Source organism: Hyperolius riggenbachi, chromosome 3, assembly GCF_040937935.1.
Source record: "Hyperolius riggenbachi isolate aHypRig1 chromosome 3, aHypRig1.pri, whole genome shotgun sequence".
In the NCBI taxonomy this organism is placed as follows: Eukaryota; Metazoa; Chordata; class Amphibia; order Anura; family Hyperoliidae; genus Hyperolius; species Hyperolius riggenbachi.
In genome coordinates, this window is record NC_090648.1 from 415,663,291 (window position 1) to 415,688,911 (window position 25,621).

The window sequence follows — 25,621 nt, forward strand, 5'->3', positions numbered from 1 at the left end:
ATACACATGTTCACAGCATCATCTGCGGATCTATTAGGCCTGTAGGCAAATTGCAGAGAGTCCAGCAGGGGATCTGTGATAGATTTCAGATAAGCCATTAACAGTTTTTTGAATGCTTTCATGACCAATGATGTCAGGGCAACAGGCCTGTAATCATTTAAACATGTAGGTTTTGATTTTTTAGGGATTGGTACAATAGTTGAGCTTTTAAAACAGGCCGGAACAATTAATAGTTCGAGAGATGCTTTGAATATGCCTGAAACTCTGTGCCGATCAATTAGCTCCTGTATTCACAGGCATTTCGCAGAGACAGTCTGGCCCCATTGCTTTCCTAGTGTTTTGTCTTTTGAAGAGTCTGTTTACATCTGATTGGCATATTGTTAGAGCATGCACATCTGGGGGACAGGTCAATAGATTGTGTCTGGCCTCCTGTGTTGTGTAGATGATGAGGCACCGCAGGGGGTGGAGACGTTGGCTGGCAGGAAGAGTGTTCAGTTTGCATGCTGCAGAGATGGAAATTATGCGAATTGACTTGGTGTGTTTGGCTTTTGTTGCTAGTGTCAAACCTGCAATAAAATGTATTCAGTTAATTTGCAAGCTGCAGATTGTGTAGTGAGGGCGGAGATTTCTTCCTGTAGCTGGTAATTTCATGCAGAGATTTCCATATTGTGAATGAGTCGGCGTTTGAACATTGTTTCTCAAGTTTTTTAGAATAATCTCTTTTTGCGTCAGTAATGGCTCTCTGCAGTTTGTATTGCGCAGCTTTGTAGAGGACTTTATCGCCTGTACGATATGCCCTTTCTTTATCGAGGCACAGCTTCCTACAATGTGATGTAAACCAGGGTTTATCGTTATTGTACCTGGTGCACTTTTTGTGGGGATGCAGGACTCTTCACAAAAGGTAATATATGATGTCACAGCGTCAGTGTATTCATTTAGGTCACTGGTGGATTCTTTAAATATAGTCCAGTTTGTTAAATCAAAGCAGCTCTGTAGTTTTTCTACAGCTTCACTCGTCCATTTCTTAACTGTGGTCACTACAGGTTTGGCAGTTTTTAGTCTTTGGATGTATGTTGGGATAAGCTGTATAACAGCATGATCAGAGTTCCCCAAAGCTGCCCTGCTGACAGAGTGATACAAGTCCTTAGTCGTAGTGTAACAGTGATCAAGGCCTCAATTCATCATTCTCTTTGAGATAACGTTTTCCAGTTTGTTAAATTACCGAATTCGAAGTTTAGCGATTTCTAGTTGTATTCATCAAGGTTTTTCCTCATTCGGTGTGAATTCGATAACAATTCGGTAACCATTCGGTAACGTGTCGATATTTCCATTTTACAGCGGTACTTTAACACAAGGCCATAAGATTCCCATGGAATTGTGGGTTAAAGGCAGTCCTTTGAGCACTACGTAGCAACATTCTGAATAGGGCTTAACACCTGGACCAGGATTCTGAAAGTGGTTGGGACAATCCCACAATTTGATAGGAGCCTTTTCTAAAAAAAATATAGTGCAGCTAGCAAATTAGTTAACCCTGGCACTGCCTGTGTTCTCTTACAAGATGATTCAAGAGAAATGCAGATGTCGTGTTATAGCAAATAAATCTATTCTCTTACAAATTTATATGGTTGCAGACCTTATTCTTGCCCTTCTGCGCCTTTGAATCACTCTCAGCTGATACATAACCACTTCAAATGGCTCCATCTTCTCTGTCAGCAATGATTTGACAGGAATAACGACAGAGCAGTGAAGGAGATAACTAATCCTAAATGTAATGCTAAACCACGCCCACTTTCTTTTTCATGAATTGCACTTTATTCCGTTTTAGCGAATCGTTACCGAATCGTTACCGAATGTTCGCTAACAGCTGTAGATAACTTTGATGAGTCCTGAAATGAAGTTAACAAATTCGGTATTTTACCAAACTGTTGTTAACAAATTTGCTAAGTGTTGATGAATCGAGGCCCAAGTGTCTTACCTTCTCTAGTTGCGCTTGTGACGTGTTGCCTGTATTTGGGGAGTTCTTTGGAAAGATTAGCACTGTTGAAATCCCCTAGTATGATAAAAAAAGAATCTGGGTACTCCCTTTCCACCTCGGTGATTTGATCTGCGAGATCCTGGAGCGCAGGCTGCATACATGTTTGTGGAGGGATGTACACAGCAACCAAAATAAATGAAGAAAACTCACGGGGTGAGTAGTAGGGTCTGCAGTTTATGAAGAGAGTTTCCAGCCCAGCCAAACATGTCCTCTTAATAACTGTAACATCCGTGCACCACCTATCATTATTATAGAAACTGAGTCCTCCACCTTTGGTTTTGCCAGAAGTGGGTCCCGGTCAGATTGTAGAGTGTAAATCCATTAATCTGCAGAGCGTTGTCTGGAATAAGCTCAGATAGCCAAGTCTCTGTGAAGCAAAGGGCAGCAGAGAGATGAAAGTCCTTCTTTGTTCTGATCAGTAGTTGAAGCTCGTCCAGTTTGTTATATATGGACCTGACATTAGAGAGTATGATTCCAGGTATTGGAGAGCGCAGTCCTCTGCGTCTAAAGCGAGTCTGGATCCCAGAGCGCTTGCCTCTTCTTCTAATCCTCACTGCCAGGTTCAGCACAGTAGCTCCACTGGTTAGGATCCCCAGAAGATCAAGATTAGATGAAATATCCAGGGGTAGATTACATTTGTCGAAGTTCTGAATGCTCAGTAGTTGTTCACTGGTGAAGGTTATCCGGGTTGGGTTGCACAAGGCAATGTTGAAAAATAAAAATACATAAAACAAACATAAAAAGACAGAGCAAGCCCTTGAGGCTGCCATCCTCCAGGCGCCTCCTCTAGGCAAAATCCCGATAAATTTCATCATGAAATCGCTCGGGAATCGGCCATGCCCGTTGCCTCGTCGCTGCCCTCCCAATGTAAAAATGTACTCCTGTGTGTGCACACTGTCCTGAGTCGCCCACCGCGTGGTGCCCATCTGTTTTCGGAATCCCCCGCAGATTATTGTAGGTAACTAGCCAGGTCTAGGTGCCCCTCAGTATAGGCTAGGTAGGTGCCCCCCCGTATAGGGTAGATTGGGGAGAACTATTCTGCACATTCCTAGTGCTGGCTACATTGTACAGGAGCCCCTGCACCTATCTAACTTGTACAGTGGGGCTCCTGTAGCTAGGGAAACCCCCTGAGCGGCATGCCCAACACTGTGTCGGGCATACCGCTTTCAGCAAAAATTCCTTGCCCGCCACAGTATGGATTATAAAAAATAGCAAAGATTATGTACTTTGTTGTATTATTAATATTTATTGTTCTGCTGAAATCCACTTTGAGACTAAAAATCAAAATGCTAAATAAATATCCATATGGGAATTTTCGATTTATTCTGGCATAAGATAAATGCAAATGAGCTTGAATAACAAAAGCTTAAATTTCTTTTTGTATCCTCAAATTCAAGCGGCTTGAACAGGGATGTTAAACTTTTCAGTCTTTTAAGGGCCGTATCCATGTCAGAAGAGGAGCGATGCCTCATTCTTGGGGTTCTGGGAAGGTAAAAATATAGAAATGTTAGGTAAAGGAAAAGAGCAAGGGGATTAAGTGTGTGTGTGTGTGTGTGTGTGTGTGTGTGTGTGTGTGTGTGTGTGTGTGTGTGTGTGTGTGTGTATATAACAGATTTTGCAAAAGTTGTAAGGAAGGGGCAGTAGAGTTGGAGACCAAATATTCAGATCGAGGAGTAACAGTGCTTTATACAGTATATAATCTTGAGATTTTAAAAGCCATAATTGTTGTCCAGTGTTACCCCAAAGGGCTGTTTCTTAACACAGTAGTATTTAATTCTATAAAAACATTGTGTTCTATTTTCGCACATAAAAAAAACAAAGTATTTTTTTTTATTTTTTTTTGTTTTGTTTAAGCTTGACTTGCAGTTAGTGCTATCTAGGTTAATAAGATATGTCCATAAAGTTTAGTCTTATGAACCTCTCTACCTTGATCTAGAAGGAACAAGTGAATTATCATTGACTGGATGAAAGTATCACTGTTGTATAAGTTGCAGAAATAGAAGAATCAGCGATGGCAGAGGCATTTCATGGCATTAAATACAGCTGCGCTCACCAGATGTTCTGCTCATCAACCAACATTACTTCTGGCCACACAGGACCAGTGCATTTAACACCTACTGGTGCCTGCTTACCAAATCTTTAGAGTTGGCCAATAAGATGCGCATAATTCTGACTTGTACAAAAATTTAATGCGGTGTATGCAGCTTAGAATGGAGTCAAAAGATGGCAGGAAGTGCCGTAGACTGGCCCAATTCCAAGCAACGTACAGTTTGTATTAAATGTACATGCATGCTAGAATTATTTGCATGTCCTCGACCATCTCTAACTTAACATCTCATAGATATGCATAAGGCCTTGTTCACACTATATGCACTGCTGTGCGCTTTTCGGCAGCACGTATGATATCGATCAGCAAGGACATCCGAAGTTGCATAGAGAGCTTCTGATGTTCAGACTATGCGCACTATCGGACTGTTGCATGTATTTTTTTGGCAAAGCGCATCGCTGATCCCATTCACTGTAATGAATGGGGTCAGCAGTGCAAGGCAATACAGATGGCGTGTGATTGTGTGCACTTGTGTCCCGAACGCACGGCCTTATGCGTTGCCTTATATTAACGAGGCCTTAGGGTTGTGAGACACATTTGGTTCCTGTGTCTCTGCAGGTGAAGAGTAGAACCTCTGAATGGAACTTCTTTCCATGTTCCTACTAGTATCCTATACCGAGTAGCTGTGGATTACCTTAAATCTAAGGAAAGACCCCTGTAAGAACTACTTCTTGTAGTAAGATGTTCCACAGCTTAATGACCCTTACTGTAAAGAACCCCTTTCTAAACATGTGAATTTGGAAGTGTGGAGGCGCCCAATTGGATTAAATGCTAGATCTTCAAGTCAAAGAAGATCATAAATCGGAAGAAATATTCCTTAACTGAAATCAGAATTTCTTAATAAAATGTAATAAGAAGCAATCAAATATAAATCCATTTATTGATTGCGAACAGCACTATGACAACGCGTTTCTCGGCGTAAGCCGCTTCCTCAGGTCAAATGAGTGCCCTAACGAAAATATAAAACATGAAGTGGCGCTCAGAACATTTGTAACTATAAGCAGTGCATAGGAGTACATGTCAGGATAAAAAATAATAAAACTATAGATACAAATAAAATACATCTGTGAAAATCATGTATGGACACTAATAGTCAATCCTATGGATGTGTTTCTCCAAAATTATGCCTCAAGTTGTAACAACCCGTGACACCATGCAATAAAATAGGCTAGCAAATTAATAGTGCAAAAAAAGGGGCATTTCACATAACATAGTACAGTAAAACAAATTGGCATCACTGTGGTATAAAAATAGGGATATAACAGCTGATCTCTAAAATTGGAAGTTCTAATAACACCTGGGCTTCTCTATCTATCTATCTATCTATCTATCTATCTATCTATCTATCTATCTATCTATCTATATCTATCTATCTATCTATATCTATCTATCTATCTATGTATATATATATATATTCTATGTGGGTAGTGTACCCTGATGAGGATAAAACTAGTTGCCTGTTGGGTGGGAAACGGGATATATGAGTGGGAAGGGGAGGTAAAAATTAGGATGACTGGGAGAGCTAGCCCGAGGAGGGGGGGGGGGGTGATGGAAATGGAAGGAGGAGGTATGTGGAAGTGGTGTGTGGTGGAAGAACAAACGCTGGGTGTGGTGTGGTAATGTGGAATAGTCTTACCGGCTGAGTAGAGATACAAGGTGCCTGTAGAAACTTGTGCGCGCCACCCGGTCTGCTATTTGAGTGTTGGGGCTGTAGGAAGAATGCGTGTAGCGTCATGACGCACGATGACACCAGTCTTGACGCATTACGCTTCCATTCCATATTCCTATCTAGTTAGCTTAGTCCCCATTGCCCTTCACAACATGGCTGCGACCTCCCCAACATGGCCACCCTCATTAACCACCACTGGGCTCCGGCAAGATGGCCACCGTTAGGCCTTTTGCTATCCTGACATGGCCTCTGTCTTTAGATCCACCCTTGTCCGCCTCCTACCGGTTTGCCACGTCCACGGCCCACATCCAATATGGCCGCGACGTTACTTCCGCCCACACCACTCTCGTCGCGCTGCCTCCACCTCATTGGGTCCTTCGACTAGTGTCATCGTGCGTCATGACGCATGTCATGACGCTACACGCATCCTTCCTACAGCCCGAACATTCAAATAGCAGACCGGGTGGCGCGCACAAGTTTCTACAGGCGCCTCCGGACTTTTGTACCTCTACTCAGCCGGTAAGACTATTCCACATTACCACACCACACCTGGCGGGTGTTCTTCCACCACACACCACTTCCGCATACCTCCTCTTTCCATTTCCATCGCCCCCCCCCCCCCCCGAAACTAGCTCTCCCAGTCATCCTAATTTTTACCTCCCCTTCCCACTCATATAACCCGTTTCCCACCCCACAGGCAACTAGTTTTAGCCTTATCAGGGTACACTACCTGTATGTGTGTATGTGTGTATGTGTGTGTGTGTGTGTGTGTGTGTGTGTGTGTGTGTGTGTGTGTGTGTACACATATATATATATATACACACACCCAGGTGTTATTAGAACTTCCAATTTTAGAGCTCAGCACTATTAATTTGCTAGCCTATTTTATTGCATGGTGTCACGGGTTGTTACAACTTGAGGCATAATTTTGGAGAAACACATCCATAGGATTGACTATCAGTGTCCATAAATGATTTTCACAGATGTATTTTATTTGTATCTATAGTTTTATTATTTTTTATCCTGACTTGTATTCCTATGCACTGCTTATAGTTACAAATGTTCTGAGCGCCACTTCATGTTTTATATTTTCGTTAGGGCACTCATTTGACCTGAGGAATCGGCTTACGCCGAGAAACGCGTTGTCATAGTGCTGTTCGCAATCAATAAATGAAATTATATTTTATTGCTTCTTATTGCATTGTATTAAGAAATTCTGATTTCAGTTAAGGAATATTTCTTCTGATTTATGATCTTCTTTGACTTGAAGATCTAGCATTTAATCCAATTGGGCGCCTCCAAACTTCCAAATTCACATGTAAACCTTCATATCCATTTTACTTCAGGTTCTCATTAACCTCCTTAGCGGTAACCTCGAGTCAGGATCGAGCCGGAAATCTGCAGCTCTGAGCGCTAACATCAAGCCTGACTCTGGGTAGCTGCCAGGAGGTCAATGAAGAGCATTGCACGCAGCATGCTTTGTAACTCGCCAACCCTGGGATCCAAACGCTAGCAGGCATTCTTCTTCCGGTTCCCGGAGGCTCTCAGTCCCTCTGGTGAGATCGCGGTCTGTCGTCATGATAAGAAAGCTATCTCACTATAGGAGTAGAGCACTACTTGGTGGATGGAACGAGAATTGCAGCAGGGATCCAGGGGAGGTGAGCTCTAATTAGGGCTGCTGCAGATCTCTGCGGAATATTTTTCCTGCTTTTAGGTGTCTAAAAGCTTGTGAAAAAATGTCACCACTTTTAGACCCTAAAATCCGGAAGTGATCATACCGCCAGAGAGGTTAAAGCAAACATGCTAATTGATCCTGGTGGGGGGAGGGGGGCTAGCCAGCTTGGCTAGCGTCAACTACCGTTGCTCCTTAGTTCCACAGTCACAGATTATCTAGGGTGGTGGTGGGGAGTTCGGTGGAACATGGCTGCGGCCCCTTGGATCATGGCGCTGCAGCTCTGGCTATACAGAGCGGGGGGGGGGGGGGGGGGGGAGATGCAGGTGTGTGAGAGAAAGGGGAGAGCTGCCCAATCAGTTGGGAACGGATTGTTCCTAACGCCAGAGTGGGCTTCTTGCATGAGTTCCTTTCCTGCTAGGGACCCCCCCCCCCCTTCCCCCTGTTAGCTGCTGACAAGCTACTTGTTGCCAATTTCAGGGGGTGACAGCGTGGTGCTGGTGGGGCATGGCAAAATACACAGATAAGTTTAATTGGTTTCCCTCCTAAAAAATTGGTCCTAGACTACGATGGACATAGGACTTCAGCAGGCGTTATTTTTAGTATTTATATAGTACTGACCTTGTCTGCAGCCCTTTACATAGTACATATTCATGTCACTAACTGCCTCTCTGAGTAGCTCATAATCTAGTCCCCACCATAGTGATATGTCCATTGTAGCCTATGGCCATTTTAGGGGTAGGGCAATAAAGTTATCTGTATGTTTTTGGGATGTTGGAAGAAACAAGAGTGCTCAGGGGGAGCCCACACAGACACAGGGAGGACATACAAACTCTGTGCAGATACTGCCCTGGCTGGGATTCTAACCATGGACCCAGTGCTGCAAGGTGAGAGTGCCGTTCACTACGCCAATGTTCGGCCCATTATATTGGGAGCCCCTCTGTACAGTGCTGCGGAAGATGTTAACAGAAATACTAAATAATGATCAGGCCTCCGCTAAACATCACTGGAAGAACAGGGTTATGGACCCTCTTTAATGGCATTTAAAGGGAACCTTAACTGAACGGGGGGTAAAGAGTTTCACTTACCTGGGGCTATTACCAGCCCCCTGCAGCAGTCCTGTGCCCTCGGCGCCGCTCTGGAATCCTCCGGTCCCCCGCTGTCACTTAGTTTCGTTTTTGACGACTCACCAGTCGCCGGCCGCCATGCGTATTATTGGACGCATTCACCAATGCAATTAGCGCTATTGCGGACCGCAACGCGTACAAAAATACGCGTTGCCGCATATCTACGCGTGCGGAATGCGGCAACGCGTATTTTTGTACGCGTTGCGGTCCGCAATAGCGCTAATTGCATTGGTGAATGCGTCCAATAATACGCATGGCGGACGGCGACTTCCTTTAATTACTACTATTTATTTTCTTGAGATTGTAGGTTTGCTTTAAATTCTTGAGTAATGTCAGGATATTTGGTATGTACAGCTACTTCAGATCCTTCCTAAAGCATAATGTAACAATTAAATAAAAAATTAAAGGCAACTATTAAATGATACGAGTGGTGACAGTGGTGGGTTTAGTGGTTTTGGCAGCAGGCTGTGTAATTTTGGGGAAAAGAATTAGGCTCACACACATGCATTGCGTTGTGAAATGACTGTATATGTAATATCAGGGCCAAATTCCAGGATTTACCATAACTTGTAGCCAAGGAAGAGAACACATGGCAGAAAATCAAAGTACATTATTTAACATTTTTTCCCCCCACATTATTTTTATTTGTGATTTGTTAGATGAAATCAGACCAAGTTATCGCCATCCTGTAGTATGCTCTTCTTATTGAGCCACTGAGCTGGATAATGTATACACTCTGTAGTGTAAAAGCTCCTGCTTACATGCTCATTTTTAGCTCCGACTCAAATGGCAAAAGAATAGGATGGCTCTGGCTCTCCTCAAGAGTTAAATATCAGGTGACAGCTGTATTTGTTTAGTGACTTCAATGTTTAAGCTAAAATGAAAACCTGCAGCTTTTGATAAGTGCTTCCTGACATATTTAACTTTTTTTTCTCTCCATTACATAGAAGGTGAAAATAAACTGATGAGAAAAACAATTGTATCTATCTTCCGTCTCCTAAAAATTAAGTTTTTAGATATCCCACAGTGTTTTTTTATATTTAAATCTAGTTTTTAAGTTTTTACTATGTCATTGTCTCTGCTCAATGACACCATCATTGAGGTATGTCAGAGCTCAAATCTATGAATTATTGACCTTTTTTATCTCTTTCTGGCTCTCAGAAGCCATTTACTGACAGGAAAGTGTTTTATGGCTGTAATTAATTATCGGTGAGGGTTATGCTATAGCCTGACCCATTCCGACCTGGTCCAAACACAGGCAGAAACTGTCACTTGCATACCTGATGTTTAACTTTTTCTGGCAGAAAAAGTAAAAAAGAACACAGCCTAGTTATTTGTGTGCTTGGCACTGTACATACACGTCTATCTCATGTCATATTTCACCTCGGTTGTCCTTTTAAAGGTATCCTAAAGGACACAAGTAGTCCCTAACTTATGAGCGACCGCCAATATGAACAGCCCAAAAATGTGAAATTTGATTCATGGGAACAAGTCAAAATTATTTTATTTTAAATAAGAGCTTGTAGTTTTTGAGGAAATAGATTTTACAAAATCCGATGAAAATGTTTTTAAACTGTCAAAATGACATTTTGCTCTGGTCCACTGAGGGGACATGGGGTCAGAGGTGACGGGGGTAGAGGTGGGATGATGAAGGTACGCGGGGACACTGGAGGCATAGAGGAGGTACAGGGGACAGAGATGGCACAGCGTTTTGACTTTTATGGACAGATTCAGGTTAAGAAAGAACTTATAGTCACTATCTCGTTCGTAAACCAGGGAAAACCTGTGTACAAAATTAACCACTTAAGGCCAACTGGATGAACATTCTCGTCCAGTTGGGCTGTGCGCACTCCCGCGGGCTGCGATTATAGATCTCTTTCATTTATCGAAGCCCCCCGCAGAAAAGCCGACAGCGAACGATCACGCTTCCAGGACTTTTTCACTGTGGCCATCTTGTGGCCACATATTAAAACTACACACACATCCATTTTTTTATTTTTTTTTTATAAACAAATACATTTTTTTACATTTTATAATTAGCTGTTTATTTCCCACACCAAAAATTACCCACATACATTTTTTAATAAAAAAAAAAAAAACAAAAAAAAAACCCATAAATATACCTAAGGGTCTGAACTTTTTAAATATGCATGTCAAAGGAGTATATTAATATAATTTTTTAAATTATGGGCTTGTAAATAGTGATGGACGCAAATTGAAAAAATGCACCTTTAATTCCAAATAAAATATTGGCGCCTACATTGTGATAGGGACATTATTTAAATGGTGTCATAAGTGAGACAAATGGGCAAATAAAATACATGGGTTTTAATTACGGTAGCATGTATTAATTTCAAACTATAATGGCCAAAAACTGAGAAGTAACGTTTTTTTTTTTTCCATTTCTTTCTTAATATTCCTGGTAAAATGGATTTAGAATAAAATAATACTTAGCAAAATGTATCACCCAAAGAAAGCTTAATTGGTGGCGGAAAAAACAAGATATAGACCAATTCATTGTGATGAGTAGTGATCAAGTTATGATTGTTGTGAAAGCAAATTGATGTAATTTACTTAAACTATACACAGACTTTTGACACCTTTCCTCCACAATGGCCTGTATTAGGATGCAGAGTATTGGGGGGAAAAAAGATGTGTGTATGTGTATAGAGAACTAGCTAAGGGATGGAAGGCAAATGTTCGTAGTAAACAAATCCTATTCTAAATGGGAAATTGTTAGCAGTGGGTACTGTGCACAGTTCTCCTTTAGGGCCCATTTCCACTATCGCGAATTCGCATGCGTTTTTCGCATGCAAATTCGCATAGCAATACAAGTGAATAGGACTGTTTCCACTTGTCAGGATTACTTTGCGTTTTTCTGTGCAGAAAAAATTCGCATGGCAGAGCCATCAGAATTCGCATACCGCATGCTGCTATGCGAATCGCATACAATGTGTTTAACAGGAAATTCGCATGCGGTTTGGGTATGCGAATTTTCATGCGAATTCGCATAGAAACAATGGAAAATTTCACCGGCACTGCCATGGTTAAATTTGCATACATCGTCATCCATGCGAATTCGCATACGAATTTGCATAAAAATTCACATAGAACCGCATTCGAAATTCGCATCCGCATGCGAATTTTTACCGCAGCGATTCCCACCGCACAAGTGGAAATGCAGCCTTAACCACTTGCCGACCGCACGCTTATACCGTGCGTCGGCAAAGTGGCAGCTGCAGGACCAGCGACGCAGTACTGCGTCGCCAGCTGCAGGCTGATTAATCAGGAAGCAGCCGCTCGTGCGAGCGGCTGCTTCCTGTCAAATCACGGCGGGGGGCTCCGTGAATAGCCTGCGGGCCGCCGATGGCGGCTCGCAAGCTAAATGTAAACACAAGCGGAAATAATCCGCTTTGTTTACATTTGTACGGCGCTGCTGCGCAGCAGCGCCGTAAAGCAGATCGGCGATCCCCGGCCAATCAGCGGCCGGGGATCGCCGCCATGTGACAGAAGACAGCCTGTCACTGGCTGCACAGGACGGATAGCGTCCTGTGCAGCCCAGATCTCCCGGGGGAGCAGGTAGGAGAGGGAGGGGGGAGAATGTCGCCGCGGGGGGGGGCTTTGAGGTGCCCCCCCCGCAAAATGCCTGCAAGTAGGAGCGATCAGACCCCCCCTGCACATCATCCCCATAGGGGGGAAAAAAGGGGGGCGATCTGATCGCTCTGTGTGGCCGCGGATCTGTGCTGGGGGCTGCAGAGCCCACCCAGCACAGATCCAAACAAACAGCGCTGGTCCTTAAGGGGGGGTAAAGGGTGGCTCCTCAAGTGGTTAAAGACCTTGTCGATGGGGAAAAAAGTAATGCAGACCTCTTTTCAGACTAGACTAAAGTGTGTAGATTTATCAACAGTCTGCAGGATAGTGACCTTTTTTTTTTTTTTTTTTACAATAGGATTACGACCACATGGGCAGGCATTTGGCAGATGAAATGTATTGTTGATAAATGTAAGGACATGCATTCTGGACATGACAGTGGCAAATAACCATATAAACTAAATAGCATATTGCTGAGAGCGTAGGACCTAAAAATATTTGGAAACACTGATAAGCTGAACTGAATTCCAAATGGCAACAGCTAAAGCAAATAAAATGATTGAGTGCACAAAACTGAGAATAAAATCACAAGATGGAAGTATACTACTGCTTCTGTATAGCTCATGTGTGAGGCCACATCTAGAGTATGGGATGCAGTTTTGGGCACGTCATTATAGGAAGGTCATTGATGATTTAGAATGGGTACAAAGGTGCAACAAAATGAATCAAATGGTTGAAAGGAGGTCTCTCTTTCCAAGAAAGATTTGACAAACTGACATTTAGCTTGAAAAGGAGACAACCTGATTAACCTTTTAATATTCTATCCAAGGGCGCTATGGAAACTTAGTACAGACTTAAGGTGGCCACACACAATACAATAAAATGATCCGATTTTACAGTAATTCGATAAAAACGATCGTATCTCTCAAAAAAATCGAAAGCTTTTTTTTCATTCGACTGAAAAATCCGATCGGATTTCCCGTTTTTTTCGATTTAAATCGATCCGGAATGCCAGATATTTCTCTTCAATTTCTACTAAAGATTGTATGGTGTGTGTTGGATTGTTAATTTATTAATATACACACCCTAGCCATTTTCTCTGAGTTTTCAATCATTTTTATCATAATTGACGAAAAAATTTGGACATAGGTGTGTGGTACATTGGTCATATTTTTGAAATGTTACAATCAGTCAGGAAAATTGATTGCAATTCTTAAATTGAACAGATATTTAAAAAATTGTATGGTGTGTGGCCACCTTTAGGAATATAAAACTAACAAGCAGAGGATAAGTAGACATGGAATGTGCATAGAGGAAAGGAGATTTTGCCACCCATTTAGAAAAGGTTTCTTCACATTAAGGCTAGTTAAGATGTGGAATGTCTTTAAAACAGGAAGTGGTTATGAATTGTATACCTGGATTTAAAAAAAATGGTTTGGATGCTTTCTTAACTTTGAAGTGCAGTGTTGCAACTTACCCCTCCCAGCCGGAGCACTCTTCCATTTGTCCATGGTCAGTGTGTTCCCGTCTTCATCCTTGCTAGCTGCATCTCGTCAGTGACAGAGCACATGCGCCAAGTCACTGAGAAGCTGCAACAAGCAGGGATGAAGACAGGAATGCATAAAAAAATTTCAGAGGACCAGAGTAAAGTTGGGAGGCGACCTGGGTGGGTGGAGAGCGCTTATTGCAGCTGGCTTGATGCCCTGGGGCAGTTGCCCCTATTGAAGGTCTGTTGAACACGCTGTAACTAGCCCTATCCTTATTGGTGTCTGCTACATTGGATAAGACTCTACGCTTCTCCTGAATGAGAAAGTGGCTCTGACTTTAGTGAAGATCTTAAGGCAGGTATAGCATTATTCTTCTATTACAAATGAGCATAGTGCAACAGGGTTAATCTGTGTTTATATGTAATTTTTTCCCTGGAATTGGGCTTTAGCGCCAGGCTCATATAATCTTGGTTTTGGTCTTTTTCATAGTGTACAGAGTTTGAACCTCTTTTTACTGTTGTCTGTTTCCTCAGTGGTGGTATCTTTCCTCAGTTCATTTCACTGGCACTTGGCAAGTGGCTGCAGCAGTCAAGTGGATTGTTCTTATTCTAACCCTGTTAATCCATTGTGCGCCATGCTGTCGTTGCTCCTCCATCTCAACAACTGAAGGACACATCTGTATGCACTGTTGCCTTAAGGTCCCTGTGGAACATTTATCAAGTGTGTCTGAGACAAAATATTGGTAGGTTTTTAGAAATGTGTGCAGAATTGTCTCAGACATCTTCAGAAATCACTAGATAGTGCAGTTTCCGTCTTAAAGCGAACCAAAACTAAGAAGGATATGGATTTTTCCTTTTAAAATAATACAGATTGCCTGACTCTCAGGCTGATCCTGTGTCTCTAATGCTTTTAGCCACAGCCTCTCAACAGGCATGCAGATCAGGTGCTCTGACTGAAGTCAGACTGGAGTAGCTGCATGCTTGTTTCAGATGTTTGATGCAGATACTACTGCAGCTAAAGAGATCTGCAGGACTGACTGGCAACTGATATTGTTTAAAAGGAATCATCCATATCCCTCTGTTAAGGTTCTCTTTAAACCAGGGGTCTCAAACTCAATTTACCTGGGGGGCCGCAGGAGGCAAAGTCAGGATGAGGCTGGGCCGCATAAGGAATTTCACAATCGTGGCGCATCGCCGCCTCTGCCCGCCCCTCTCACTCTTCCTTCACAGAGAGGGGCGGGGAGAGGCGGCGATCCGTGCGGCGATTGACGTCAGGAGGGGCAGAGCTGAAGCTGAAAGCTCTGCCCCTTCGAGGAAATGCCGGCGGATTGCCCCCCTGGGCGATTTGGGGGCTCTGTAGCCCTCGTTTAGCGGTGGGGATGCGGCGGATTACTTTGGAGCACTGAAGCGAACTATAAGGAAGCTTTTGCCGGCGAGGGCCACAAAATATTGTCGAGGGCCGCAAATGGCCCGCGGGCTGCGAGTTTGAGACCCCTGCTTTAAACTGTTCTAAAATAGGAGGAGTTAGGGAGGTTTCTCAGACAGGACAGTATGTGAGGGAAATTGCTGCTGCTGAGCTAACCAATCCATCTGCTGTACTGATGCAGAAAAAAGATATAATAGCATAAATATATTATTTATGATAGATTATTTTCGGTTAATTGACAAGATGTAATATAAATAAATATAGAATATAAAAGCGCTAAAAAAAAAATCAAGCTTAGGAACTAATGCCCAGCACTGGAAGGATTAAGCACAGAAAAGCTTCACAGGTTTCAGCAAGGGGGGGGAGCACTTCACAAATCATGTCTAGCCTGCACACTGCACAATCTGTAGACTTCTTAACCTGTGGCAGTTAAGGAATGGATTTTCACTTTTCTTAAAGAGAGCCCGAGGTGGGCTCAGAAAATGTAGGCTACCTGATCCACATGGCTGAGCAAAAACTGCCGCTCATGTGGGCCGCAATGGCCCACTTTCACTTCCGTGACCCCTGGGTCATGACGCTGAACTGAGAGACTGTGTTGTCTCTCATAGCATGCAGGGTGGTGGGGAAGTGGCAGGAGGCACAGCCAGGGGATACAGCTGCCCAATGGCAGCTCAGGAAACCCTGTAGGAACGCCCCTGGCGGGCGCTTTAAACTGGGAATTCCTCTCCCCTGTGTTTACCTCCGAGTTAGCGACACATCGCTAAACTTGGGGGGGGGGGGGGCTATAGCGCGGCGGTTGAGGGACACAGAGCCATGTTCTCTGCCTAATGACATGGCTCTGTGTCCCATTTGCCCCCCGAAGATCCACCTTGGGTTCTCTTTAAATTTAGTGCAGTTCTAGAAATTCACAACAAATTGCTGCTATTAAGTAATATTTAAGAATATTCTTATCATGCAGAACAGTTCTTCCAGCTGGTTAAAACTGTTTAACTTTTTGGGGACCACGGACGTTGACTCAACGTCCAGCAGGTGGTGCTACCGTTCTGTCCGGACGTTGATTCAACGTCCGCGCTAACAAGCCGTCCCAACGCGATCGTGCACACCCGGAGGGGGAGATTAAGCTGTCATATGACAGCTGGCATCTCCCCCTAGTGATCAGCAGCCATCGCATATGGCTGCTGATCACGTGATCACTACGATCGCCGTCGGATCGTAGCGATCACTTTGACAGCAGTGGCGGCATGGGGGAAATGAACAGGATCCACTCACCTCCCTGCTGTTCCAGCGACAATCGGCGCCCCCCTCTGCTCTGGCCGGCATCTCTGCTCCGTTTGAGGTCAGCGCCGGGTCCTGGCTTGATGACGCGACCCGACCTGAGCGTCATTTGGAGCGGAGATGCCGGCTGGAGAACAAGGGGGCTACTGCGGCTCATCGCTGGAGCCTGGAAGTGAGTGATGGCTGCTGGCGTAAGGGGGGACATTTGCCACCATGGGGGGGGGGGGGGGGGAGACACTGCCCAGCCAGCCACAGACTGGATCCGGACGCCCGACCACAAACGCGCGCACCCCCCTCCACCGCAAAATGCCTGGTCCTTAAGGAGGATTAGGCGGCCGGTCCCGAAGTGGTTAAGAAGAGAAAACTGTAAGCAATGCTTTGATAAATCTGGCCCATTATCCCTACGGGTGACACTTAAAGAGAATCTGCATTGTTAAAATCGCACAAAAGTAAACATACCAGTGTGTTAGGGGACATCTCCTATTCTCCTCTGTCACAATTTTGCCACTCCCCGCCACATCAAAAGTAGTCAAAAACAGTTTTAAAAAGTTTGTTTATAAACAAACAAAATGGCACCAAAACAGGAAGTAGGTTGATGTACAGTATGTGCCCACATAGAAAATACATCCATACACAAGCAGGCTGTATACAGCTTTCCTTTTGAATCTCAAGAGATCATTTGTGTGTTTACCTTCTGTCCCCTGCAGCTCTCACCCACTGAATACTAGTGACAGGCTGTGAGGCTGATCGTTTCTTCCTGTCTGTAATTCCTCAGTATGTGTCAGCCAGCTCCTTTCACAGCCTAACGGAGGAGGATTTTTATCCAGCTTTCTTCTATCCCTGATAAGATAGCAGATACGCTGGTGGCTTATGTAGATAACACACACACACAGTGGAGTGTGCATAGAGGGGCCTGAAAAGGAGTGTGCATAAACAGACCAGCACGGAAGAGTTGGCAGCCTTCCAGACACAGGGCGACAAGTCTGACAGGGGAAAGATACATTGATTTATTACAGAGACAGTGATAGTAGAAAGTGCTGCAGTAAGCCAGAGCACATTAAAACAGGTTTAGGAACTTGTAGGATGGTAGAAAAAATGTTGTAATTTTTGTTAGTCTCTTTAAGGCAGGGGTCTCAAACTCAATTTACCTTTGGGGCTGCAGGAGGCAAAGTCAGGATGAGGCTGGGCCGCATAAGGAATTTCACAATCGCGGCGCATCGCCACCTCTGCCCGCCCCTCTCACTCTTCCTTTACAGAGAGGGGCGGGGAGAGGCGGCGATCCATGTGGCGATTGACGTCAGGAGGGGCAGAGCTGCAGCTGAAAGCTCTGCCCCTTCCAGGAAATGCCGGCGGATTGCCCCCCGGGCGATTTGGGGGCTCTGCAGCCCTCGTTTAGTGGCGGGGATGCGGAGGATTACTTGGGAGCACTGAACCGAACTATAAGAAAGCATTTGCCGGCGAGGGCCAAAGTATTGTATCGAGGGCCGCAAATGGCCCGCGGGCCGCGAGTTTGAGACCCCTGCTTTAAGGGAACGTGTGTGTGTGTAGCTTTAGTGAGGTCAGCCAGTGCTGCTGTAGAGTTGGTAAGACTGTAAACTGTTCATCCATAATGCCATATAGGGAGGTATGGACCCAATACAGGGTCACTTTAATTTTTTAGGAAAACAAAACTTCGCTTTCTTAACCTCCCTGGCGGTAACGCCGAACTACGTTCGAGGTAAGCCGCGCAGGAGGTTTTCTCAGGCCCTGCTGGGCCGATTTGCAAAATTTTTTTTTTTTGCTGCACACAGCTAGCACTTTGCTAGCTGCGTGAGCACACCGATCGCCCCCGCGCCGATTCGCCGCTATCCGCCGCGCTGCAAGCCCCCCCAGACCCCTTGCGCAGCCTGGCCTATCAGCGCCAGGCAGCGCTGAGGGGTGGATCGGGACTCCCGTTGACGTCATCCCGCCATGGCGACAGGGGAAGCCCTCCAGGAAATCCCATTCTTTGAACGGGATTTCCTGATCGCCGGAGGCGATCGAAGAGGGTAGGGGGATGCCGCTGCACAGCGACTATCATGTAGCGAGCCCTGGGCTCGCTATATGATTTAAAAAAATAAAATTACAAAAAACGGTTGCGCTGCCCCCTGGCGGTTTTTAATAGACCGCCATGGAGGTTAAAATAGAAAGTATTTGCGATTATTCAGGTTGGAGTGAGCCCGTGATGTCTCCCAGTGCATCACTGCTGAAATATACAAATCAACCTTTGTTACCCTTAGAAGCTAAACGCACCTCCAGATACGCTGGAATGCAATGATGTGTCAGCTTGTTAATAGTACAGAGCCAAAATAATCCAACATACATACAGACTGTTTCGGACTAATTGATCCTTATCAGTGCATGGTATGGATTATTGTGGCTCTAATTTTTTATTAAAGTTTATTCTGATTTACTTGATGTATATTTTGTAAATTGCAGACTAGTGGCAGTGATTAATATAATAAAGCAGCACAGTGCTTTTGACAATGCACTCTGGTTTTATTTCTTAATAACCACATATCATAGCTAGCATTGAGTGAAGCTTGTATAGGAGATAATCATTAATGTGTACTTAGTTCAGCATGGTCTCTCCATACTGCCCTGCATGTTGTAACAGTTTCATTTATTCATTACTAATGAATGTACGTGTTAATTTTTATAGATTGAAAATGCGGGGGAAGTTCTCATTACACCTCTTGAGAAATTCCGAAAGGAGCAGATCGGTGCAGCTAAGGTAACAAAAAGTAATGGACAGGTTTCCTTAATGCTTTGGTACAAATATGCATATGAGAACATTTTCCATTATTCTTCAGCCGTCTTTGTGTTACTTCTGCTGCCTGCTGTGTCTCTGATCCCATTAAAGCGGTATCGTCACCATAAAAATCAAGTTTCAACAGCAACTGGTCTGAGTGTATTAAGTGATAAAGATGCTAATCCTGCATTCAAAACTTGCAAAACGTTTTCTGCTGTTAGGGTTTGGAGTTATCACATACTTAAAGGAGAACTGTAGTGAGAGGTATATGGAGGCTGCCATATTTATTTCCTTTTAAGCAATACCAGTTGCCTGGCAGCCCTGCTGATCCTCTGCCTCTAATACTTTTAGCCATAGCCCCTGAACAAGCATGCAGCAGATCAGGTGTTTCTGACATTTTCGTCAGATCTGACAAGATTAGCTGCATGCTTGTTTCTGGTGTGATTCACACTGCTGCAGGCAAATACACCAGCAGGGCTGCTAGGTAACTGGTATTGCTTAAAAGGAAATCATTATGGCAGCTTCCATAAACCTCTCACTACAGTTCTCCTTTAAGGAACAATGGCCATTTAGCAGTCCGTGCCAAAGAATTGAATACTGGGGGTTCTTTTTATCTATAATCAATTCCTCCTCTTCCCTTTATTTCCCTGCCAGCTGCTTATCTGAAACCGAATCCCCTACTCACTTGTGTTTACAAGCAAGGCTGAGGCGACTCAGCGATTGGAGGAGACAAGAAAAAAAGTAAAGGGCAGAAATTACATCACGAGTTAGCCTTAACTGTGGGCAAAAGACATGGCCCCCACCAGGAACAGAATTATCTTCATTGACTATATAAAATTCACTGAAATCAAAACGTGGACAGTATAATACATGTGTTATGTAAGTAGATCGCGTATTTATCTACTTATGTATGTGTTTCTTTTCCCTGGCATAGTATGGCTGATCCTACTGCTTTAAGAAGGTACAAATGACAGAGTGTATGCTGAGTCTCTGTACTCTTCTAAATAATTGCTTTAAATCTGAACTTAAAAAATAGACCTTTAATGTGAAAAATGCCTTACCTGCTGGTGGGTTACCTGTTTTATGTATTACTGAGCGAAGATCATCTATGTGCTGCACAAGTCTAAATTTACAGCTAAATCACCATGGCTAATACTAAGCAGAAAGAGAACTGAGATCATTGCTTGAGTAGTCCAACAATAAAAGGATGGTGCTGCTCAACAATATTGCACTCCTCTGCACCTGACCAGTACAGTCTGTTTTTGTCCAGATACTCCTAAGTCACTTATAGGCCACTACAAACTCCATAAAGCCTCCAGATAACTATGGATGATCACCTCCACCACACCTGATGTGTACAGACTATCCTGATGTGGTGACCTATATTGCAGGTCTAATTGTGCTTTAGGACACTTAAGCCCCATACACACGCTCAACAGCGTTCTTTTATGCAGCACAATTCTCAGACAACTTTTTTTGGTTGTTTCAACTTGTTTCACAACAAAAGTTGTTTGATAATTGATAAAAGACCACTGTTGAGCGTGTGCATGGGGCTTTAGGGCCATCCTCATTTTTATAGAGTGAATACTGACTCATCGATTAGATGTACCTGTTCTCATGTTGAACGGCAACAGGAGCACAATATCATGGGTGATATGACTGACAGTTGCATAGCTTTGTTTTGCGTGGTATACTGGGACAGAATAAGGGGATTACAAGTTGCAGAAGATGAGAATGGTTGCAGGTCTAAAGCAGGGCTTTCTACTTGGTCCTCAAGTACTCTCAACTGTGCATGTTTTGTGGATATACACAGAGGAGGTAGTTGATGAACTTTGCCGAGATAAGAATTACCTTACCTGTGAATGTTTGTGGGATATTTTTTTTTTGTGTGTGTGCAAAAAGTGCTTTGTTGAGTTGAGAAACCCTGGTCTAGATTGTGGAACATACATAAAGCGGACCTAAACTTTAGATTTAACACATCAGCATATGTAGGGGTGAAAAAAAATATATCATTCTGTGCTGAATTTGAATGAGTAATGAAAGGTTTAACCTTTCTTTCTCTCATTTTTTTTTTTTTTTTAACGAAGCCCTGCCCCTCCAGTCCCCTCTTACCTGAAGCACAAGCTTCGCTGTCCCGATCCCTTTCGCCACTGCTGTCACAGGGAGCATAACACAGCCACTTTTAATGTGGCCTAATGCTTTTTGGTTGCCATCTGTCAATCTGACCACCAACACTTCCTGTTTGATTGCTCACTGCTTGTTACTGCCCCTTGATATTTTCTGATAACACCTGTCTTATGAGAACAACTGTCATGCTTTTGTCACCACCTCCTTGTAATGCTTTGTCCACACCCTGACACATTTTTGCCTCTGCCGTTTCAGTCTATATCTCTCCATCTCTCTCTGCCTCTTGAGGGTTTGTTCTTTTTAACATGTCTCTCTCTTAGTGGAGAATTGTGGTGCGTTACGTCAGACTGTTTAAGCGTATTGCAGTTACATTGTAATGGTACTGTCACATCACCTCGCCAGCAGTGCAGTGTAACAAAATCCATTCCCACAATGCAGGCAGTGTGATACTGCTGCATAAGGCGCGCGTTGAGGTGCAATGGAACATACTACGTATATACTGTATGTGTTGCACCTCACTCATAATATGCAGTGCGAATTTCCCCTTTGTGTTGCCAGCCTACTTTTGTAAGATCTGCAACAGTGAACATATAGTTCTTTCTACACCTCAAATGCCTAAATTGCATAGTTTGCATATTCCATCTGTGTCAAAGGACAGAGGGGTGCACTTGCAAGTTCTGAGAGGTTCTGTGTTATTACTGACTGACCAAGAACAATAACCTTTCTTATTTCATGTAACAAATACCTCAAGATGTCTGGAGCAAGACGTTTAATGTTTTACAAAGCCAATTTCCTTGTGCCAGGTTATATTAGAATTTAAAGGGTCACTGTAGGGGGGTCAGGGGAAAATGAGTTGAAGTTACCCGGGGCTTCTAATGGTCCCCCACAGACATCCTGTGCCCGTGCAGCCACTCCCCAATGCTCCGGCCCCGCCTCTGGTTCACTTCTGGAATTTCAGACTGTAAAGTCTAAAAACCACCGCGCCACTGGTTTGGGGGGGGGGGGGGGGGGGGTGAGGACACGGCAATGCAAGCATTGCCGTGTCCTCACTCCCGCTGATGGCACCAGGAGCATACTGCGCAGGCCCAGTATGGTCTGTGCCTGCGCAGTATGCTCCTGGTGACATCAGGGGAAGCGAGGACACGGCAACGCAGGCGCAGTGGTTTTCAGACTTTGCACAGGCACTGGATGCCTGCGGGGGACCATTAGAAGCCCCGGGTAACTTCAACTCATTTTCCCCCATCCCCCCTACAGTATCCCTTTAAGTGAAATAAGCAAATACCTGAACCAACAAGAGGTAAATGAGCTTATATTACCATTTATGCCGATTTTAAATAAGTAAATGATTATCTTTAACACAGGAGGTGAAGAAGAAATATGACAAAGAAACTGAGAAATACTGCAGCGTACTGGAAAAGCACATGAACCTTTCATCTAAGAAGAAAGAGGTGCAACTACAAGAGGTGAGCGGTTAATGGGTTTATACTTCTGGTTTGGTTTCATTTAGAGACGTGAAATGGGCCCATGTTAACCACCAACATCGTATATACATACAGTAGAGTCTAGATTATCCAGCACTGACTGGGATTGGCTGATACCGGATAAGTCTGCTTTCTGGTTGCTTGAGACTCCATGTTAAAAATAGGCGTAGCTTATACAGTACTCCATCCTACTCTATATACCATGAGCTCTGTATAAAATGTTAAAATGCAGCAATTTAAAGTATATTAACCTTGGGGGTATTCAGTTTTTAAGCACAGCAGAGCGTTCAAAAAGCGTAAGAAGTTGGCCTTCACCACTGTGAGTATTCTTCATTCCGTGCAAAGGTCTTGTACATCACATATAAATGCTTGCTTCCCAGGTTTTAAAAACTATAAAAAATATTATGACTGGACAGTGAGATACAAATAATTCCAAGTTGATGCAGGATTTTGCAATTATATACGTAAAATTATGAACCTTGAAAATGAACTGATAAAATCCAGCTAATGTGAAATGTGATGGTTCCATTTTTAAACTGCATAAATGTGCCTGCAGAAATTAGCATAATCCTGCATCTGCTCAAAATGACTTGTGTGACTTTTTTTGCAACAATCTCGTGACTGTGGGAATATTTGCGCTATCAATTGTCTTACCCGATGCACAGCGATTATGACCGTCACCGCAGATTAGATTGTCAGATCCCCGGAGACTTCCACGCAAAGTACCGCAATCGTTTGAACTATTGTTTGCGCCCGTGATGTGTCCCTGCGGTAGGAGAAGGATCAGGGAACCCTTATTCATTACGTCGCTGTAGTTCCCCCTATCCAATTATTGCCCCCACAGTTATTGCTTTTAGCAATTGGCTTGAGCAACAGTCATTGTGCTGGACATAGTTATAGGGTTCACAAATGCATTACCCAGCTGTATTTTGCAGAATTGGAATTTCTGTAATTGGTGTCCCATTCATTAGGAAGAAATAAACCTGGAAGTCTTTAGTGCGAAGGTGGCCACATATGATACAATTTTAAATACATTTTTTCAGTTTGAGAATTGGTTAATTTTTCCATTAGTAACTTTTTGAAAAATGTGACCAACATATCACTCACATATCACTCACCTTATTTATTTTTTTTCTCCCAACTGTAAGAATAAATAAATCATACTTTGAAAAAATTAGTTAGGTTTATAAATCTATAAATGTTACTATATATCCTTCACCATTCAATTCTTAGAAAAATTTAACTTTTCCACCATGGCGGATTGAAAAATATTGGGTGGAAAAAAACTGGATTACATTTCTCCATCATTTTTTGCTTTTTGTATGCAAGAGATCATTTTGTTAAAAAAAAATTGGAAAATCAGAGATTTTGTTTTTGTGAGGTCACCTCAAGAATAACAGACAAATCTTGTATACTTCTCTGTAGCGATATTGAAATCTAATTACTTTGTGCAGTGTTACCAGCAGTGTCTGTAGTGCTGAGGATCAACCAGACTGGATATAATTGAATAGCTGAGATCCTCATACTAAACAGATGTTGCTAAGACTGGATAAAGTTTATGTAATTAGAATTCTGCATACACTGCCAGCATGATACATCTGGCAACAATTGTAGTGCTCAGTGTATCTCCTGATTTATTTTAAGGAAGACATGGACATACACTGAATGAAATGTTCAATGAATAAATGTTCACTATGAGCAAGCTTCATCCCTGGTCTTAGTAAGCAAGAGTGGCATAGAACACACCCATGTACACAAACAGGGTGGTGGTAGAAATCTTGTTCTATTTGTCATTTGTTATCATGAGTATTTCCTTGCAAAGCATATCATGATAACTGAAACTTGCAGCAGTAAAAGCATTAGCTCTATAATATCGTTTTACAGTAGATTTTATTTAAATATGAGGGTGACCGTTTAATCCAGTGATGTTCCCCAAAAGAAAATATTGGGTGGGTTTTCATTCTGAAATGTGTCGGATATCAGCTTTATGTAATGATTACACAGCTTCACAGTGTGGAAAATAACGGTTGTTTTTTTTCACATAAATATATTTCTAATAGGGCTATTGACACAAAATATATATGTTTTTGTTAACCAAGTATACAAAGGAATCGAAACAAATAAGTTCATATGTATAAGTTATGTGTAGTAAAGAAGAACACAGGAAATGAGTCTTAAACCTTCAGCAGTGAAACTTTATTTGGTTGCAGAGCTGAATTTTACCTGCTATTGGGGAAGTGCTCCTTCCCTAGCCTGGCATGGTATGCAGAGTGGGTGGGCAGTAGAGAGCTTTTATAGTAACCTGTCCAGATGGCTGTATCGGCTTCTTTTCTCTTCCACCCCAACGGCGATGTAACCCCGGCATATCTTCTTGGTTCTGATCACATGATATAACTTGATCGGGGTCCAGGAGATAGTGTCAGCATCACAGCGCTACCCGGTTATGGAAAAGTCGCTGGCGCTGTAATGCTGACACTTTCTCGATCACGTATCATATCATATGATTGGGACCCAGAAGACTTGCCGAAGTTCAGATCCGCGGTTGGAGGAAGAGAAGAAGCTGTCCGGAGCAGGTAACTATATAACTCTGAACACTTTCTTTCCAGTGCAGGAGATTTGGCCACAGCCAGCGCCACCATAGGCCGTAATAGGAATTACGGCTATAGAGGCGCACAGTGACTTCAGTGCCGTCAGAAGACGGGGATACAGTTACTTATAAAACACTATAATTTGGCCTCCAGCAATTGCTGGAAGCCAGAATTATTTCATTCCCCACCATCTACACACAATGAATTAAAGCTTTTGCCTCTGATATTTAACATAAAAAAAGTAGGAAAATGTTAACACAGCTACTT

The 25,621-nt window shown here is 43.3% G+C and overlaps 1 protein-coding gene across 14 annotated transcripts in view; it reads left to right on the forward strand.

Annotated features, from left to right (window-relative positions):
• ARHGAP26 (Rho GTPase activating protein 26) overlaps positions 1–25,621 on the forward strand; it is a 1,021,369-nt gene that overhangs the window by 346,681 nt on the left and 649,067 nt on the right. For 13 of the 14 annotated variants that reach the window (XR_011030516.1, XR_011030517.1, XR_011030518.1 and 10 more), the window contains 2 exons: positions 19,069–19,140; positions 22,647–22,748. Coding sequence is in view for 9 of the 14 variants with exons in the window: in XM_068277500.1 (XP_068133601.1) it covers positions 19,069–19,140; positions 22,647–22,748 (174 nt within the window). In the remaining 5 variants the exon portion in view is untranslated. Of the gene's footprint in view, positions 1–19,068; positions 19,141–19,831; positions 20,038–22,646; positions 22,749–25,621 lie in introns of those variants that run through there. The other variant, XM_068277504.1, reaches the window with a different exon arrangement.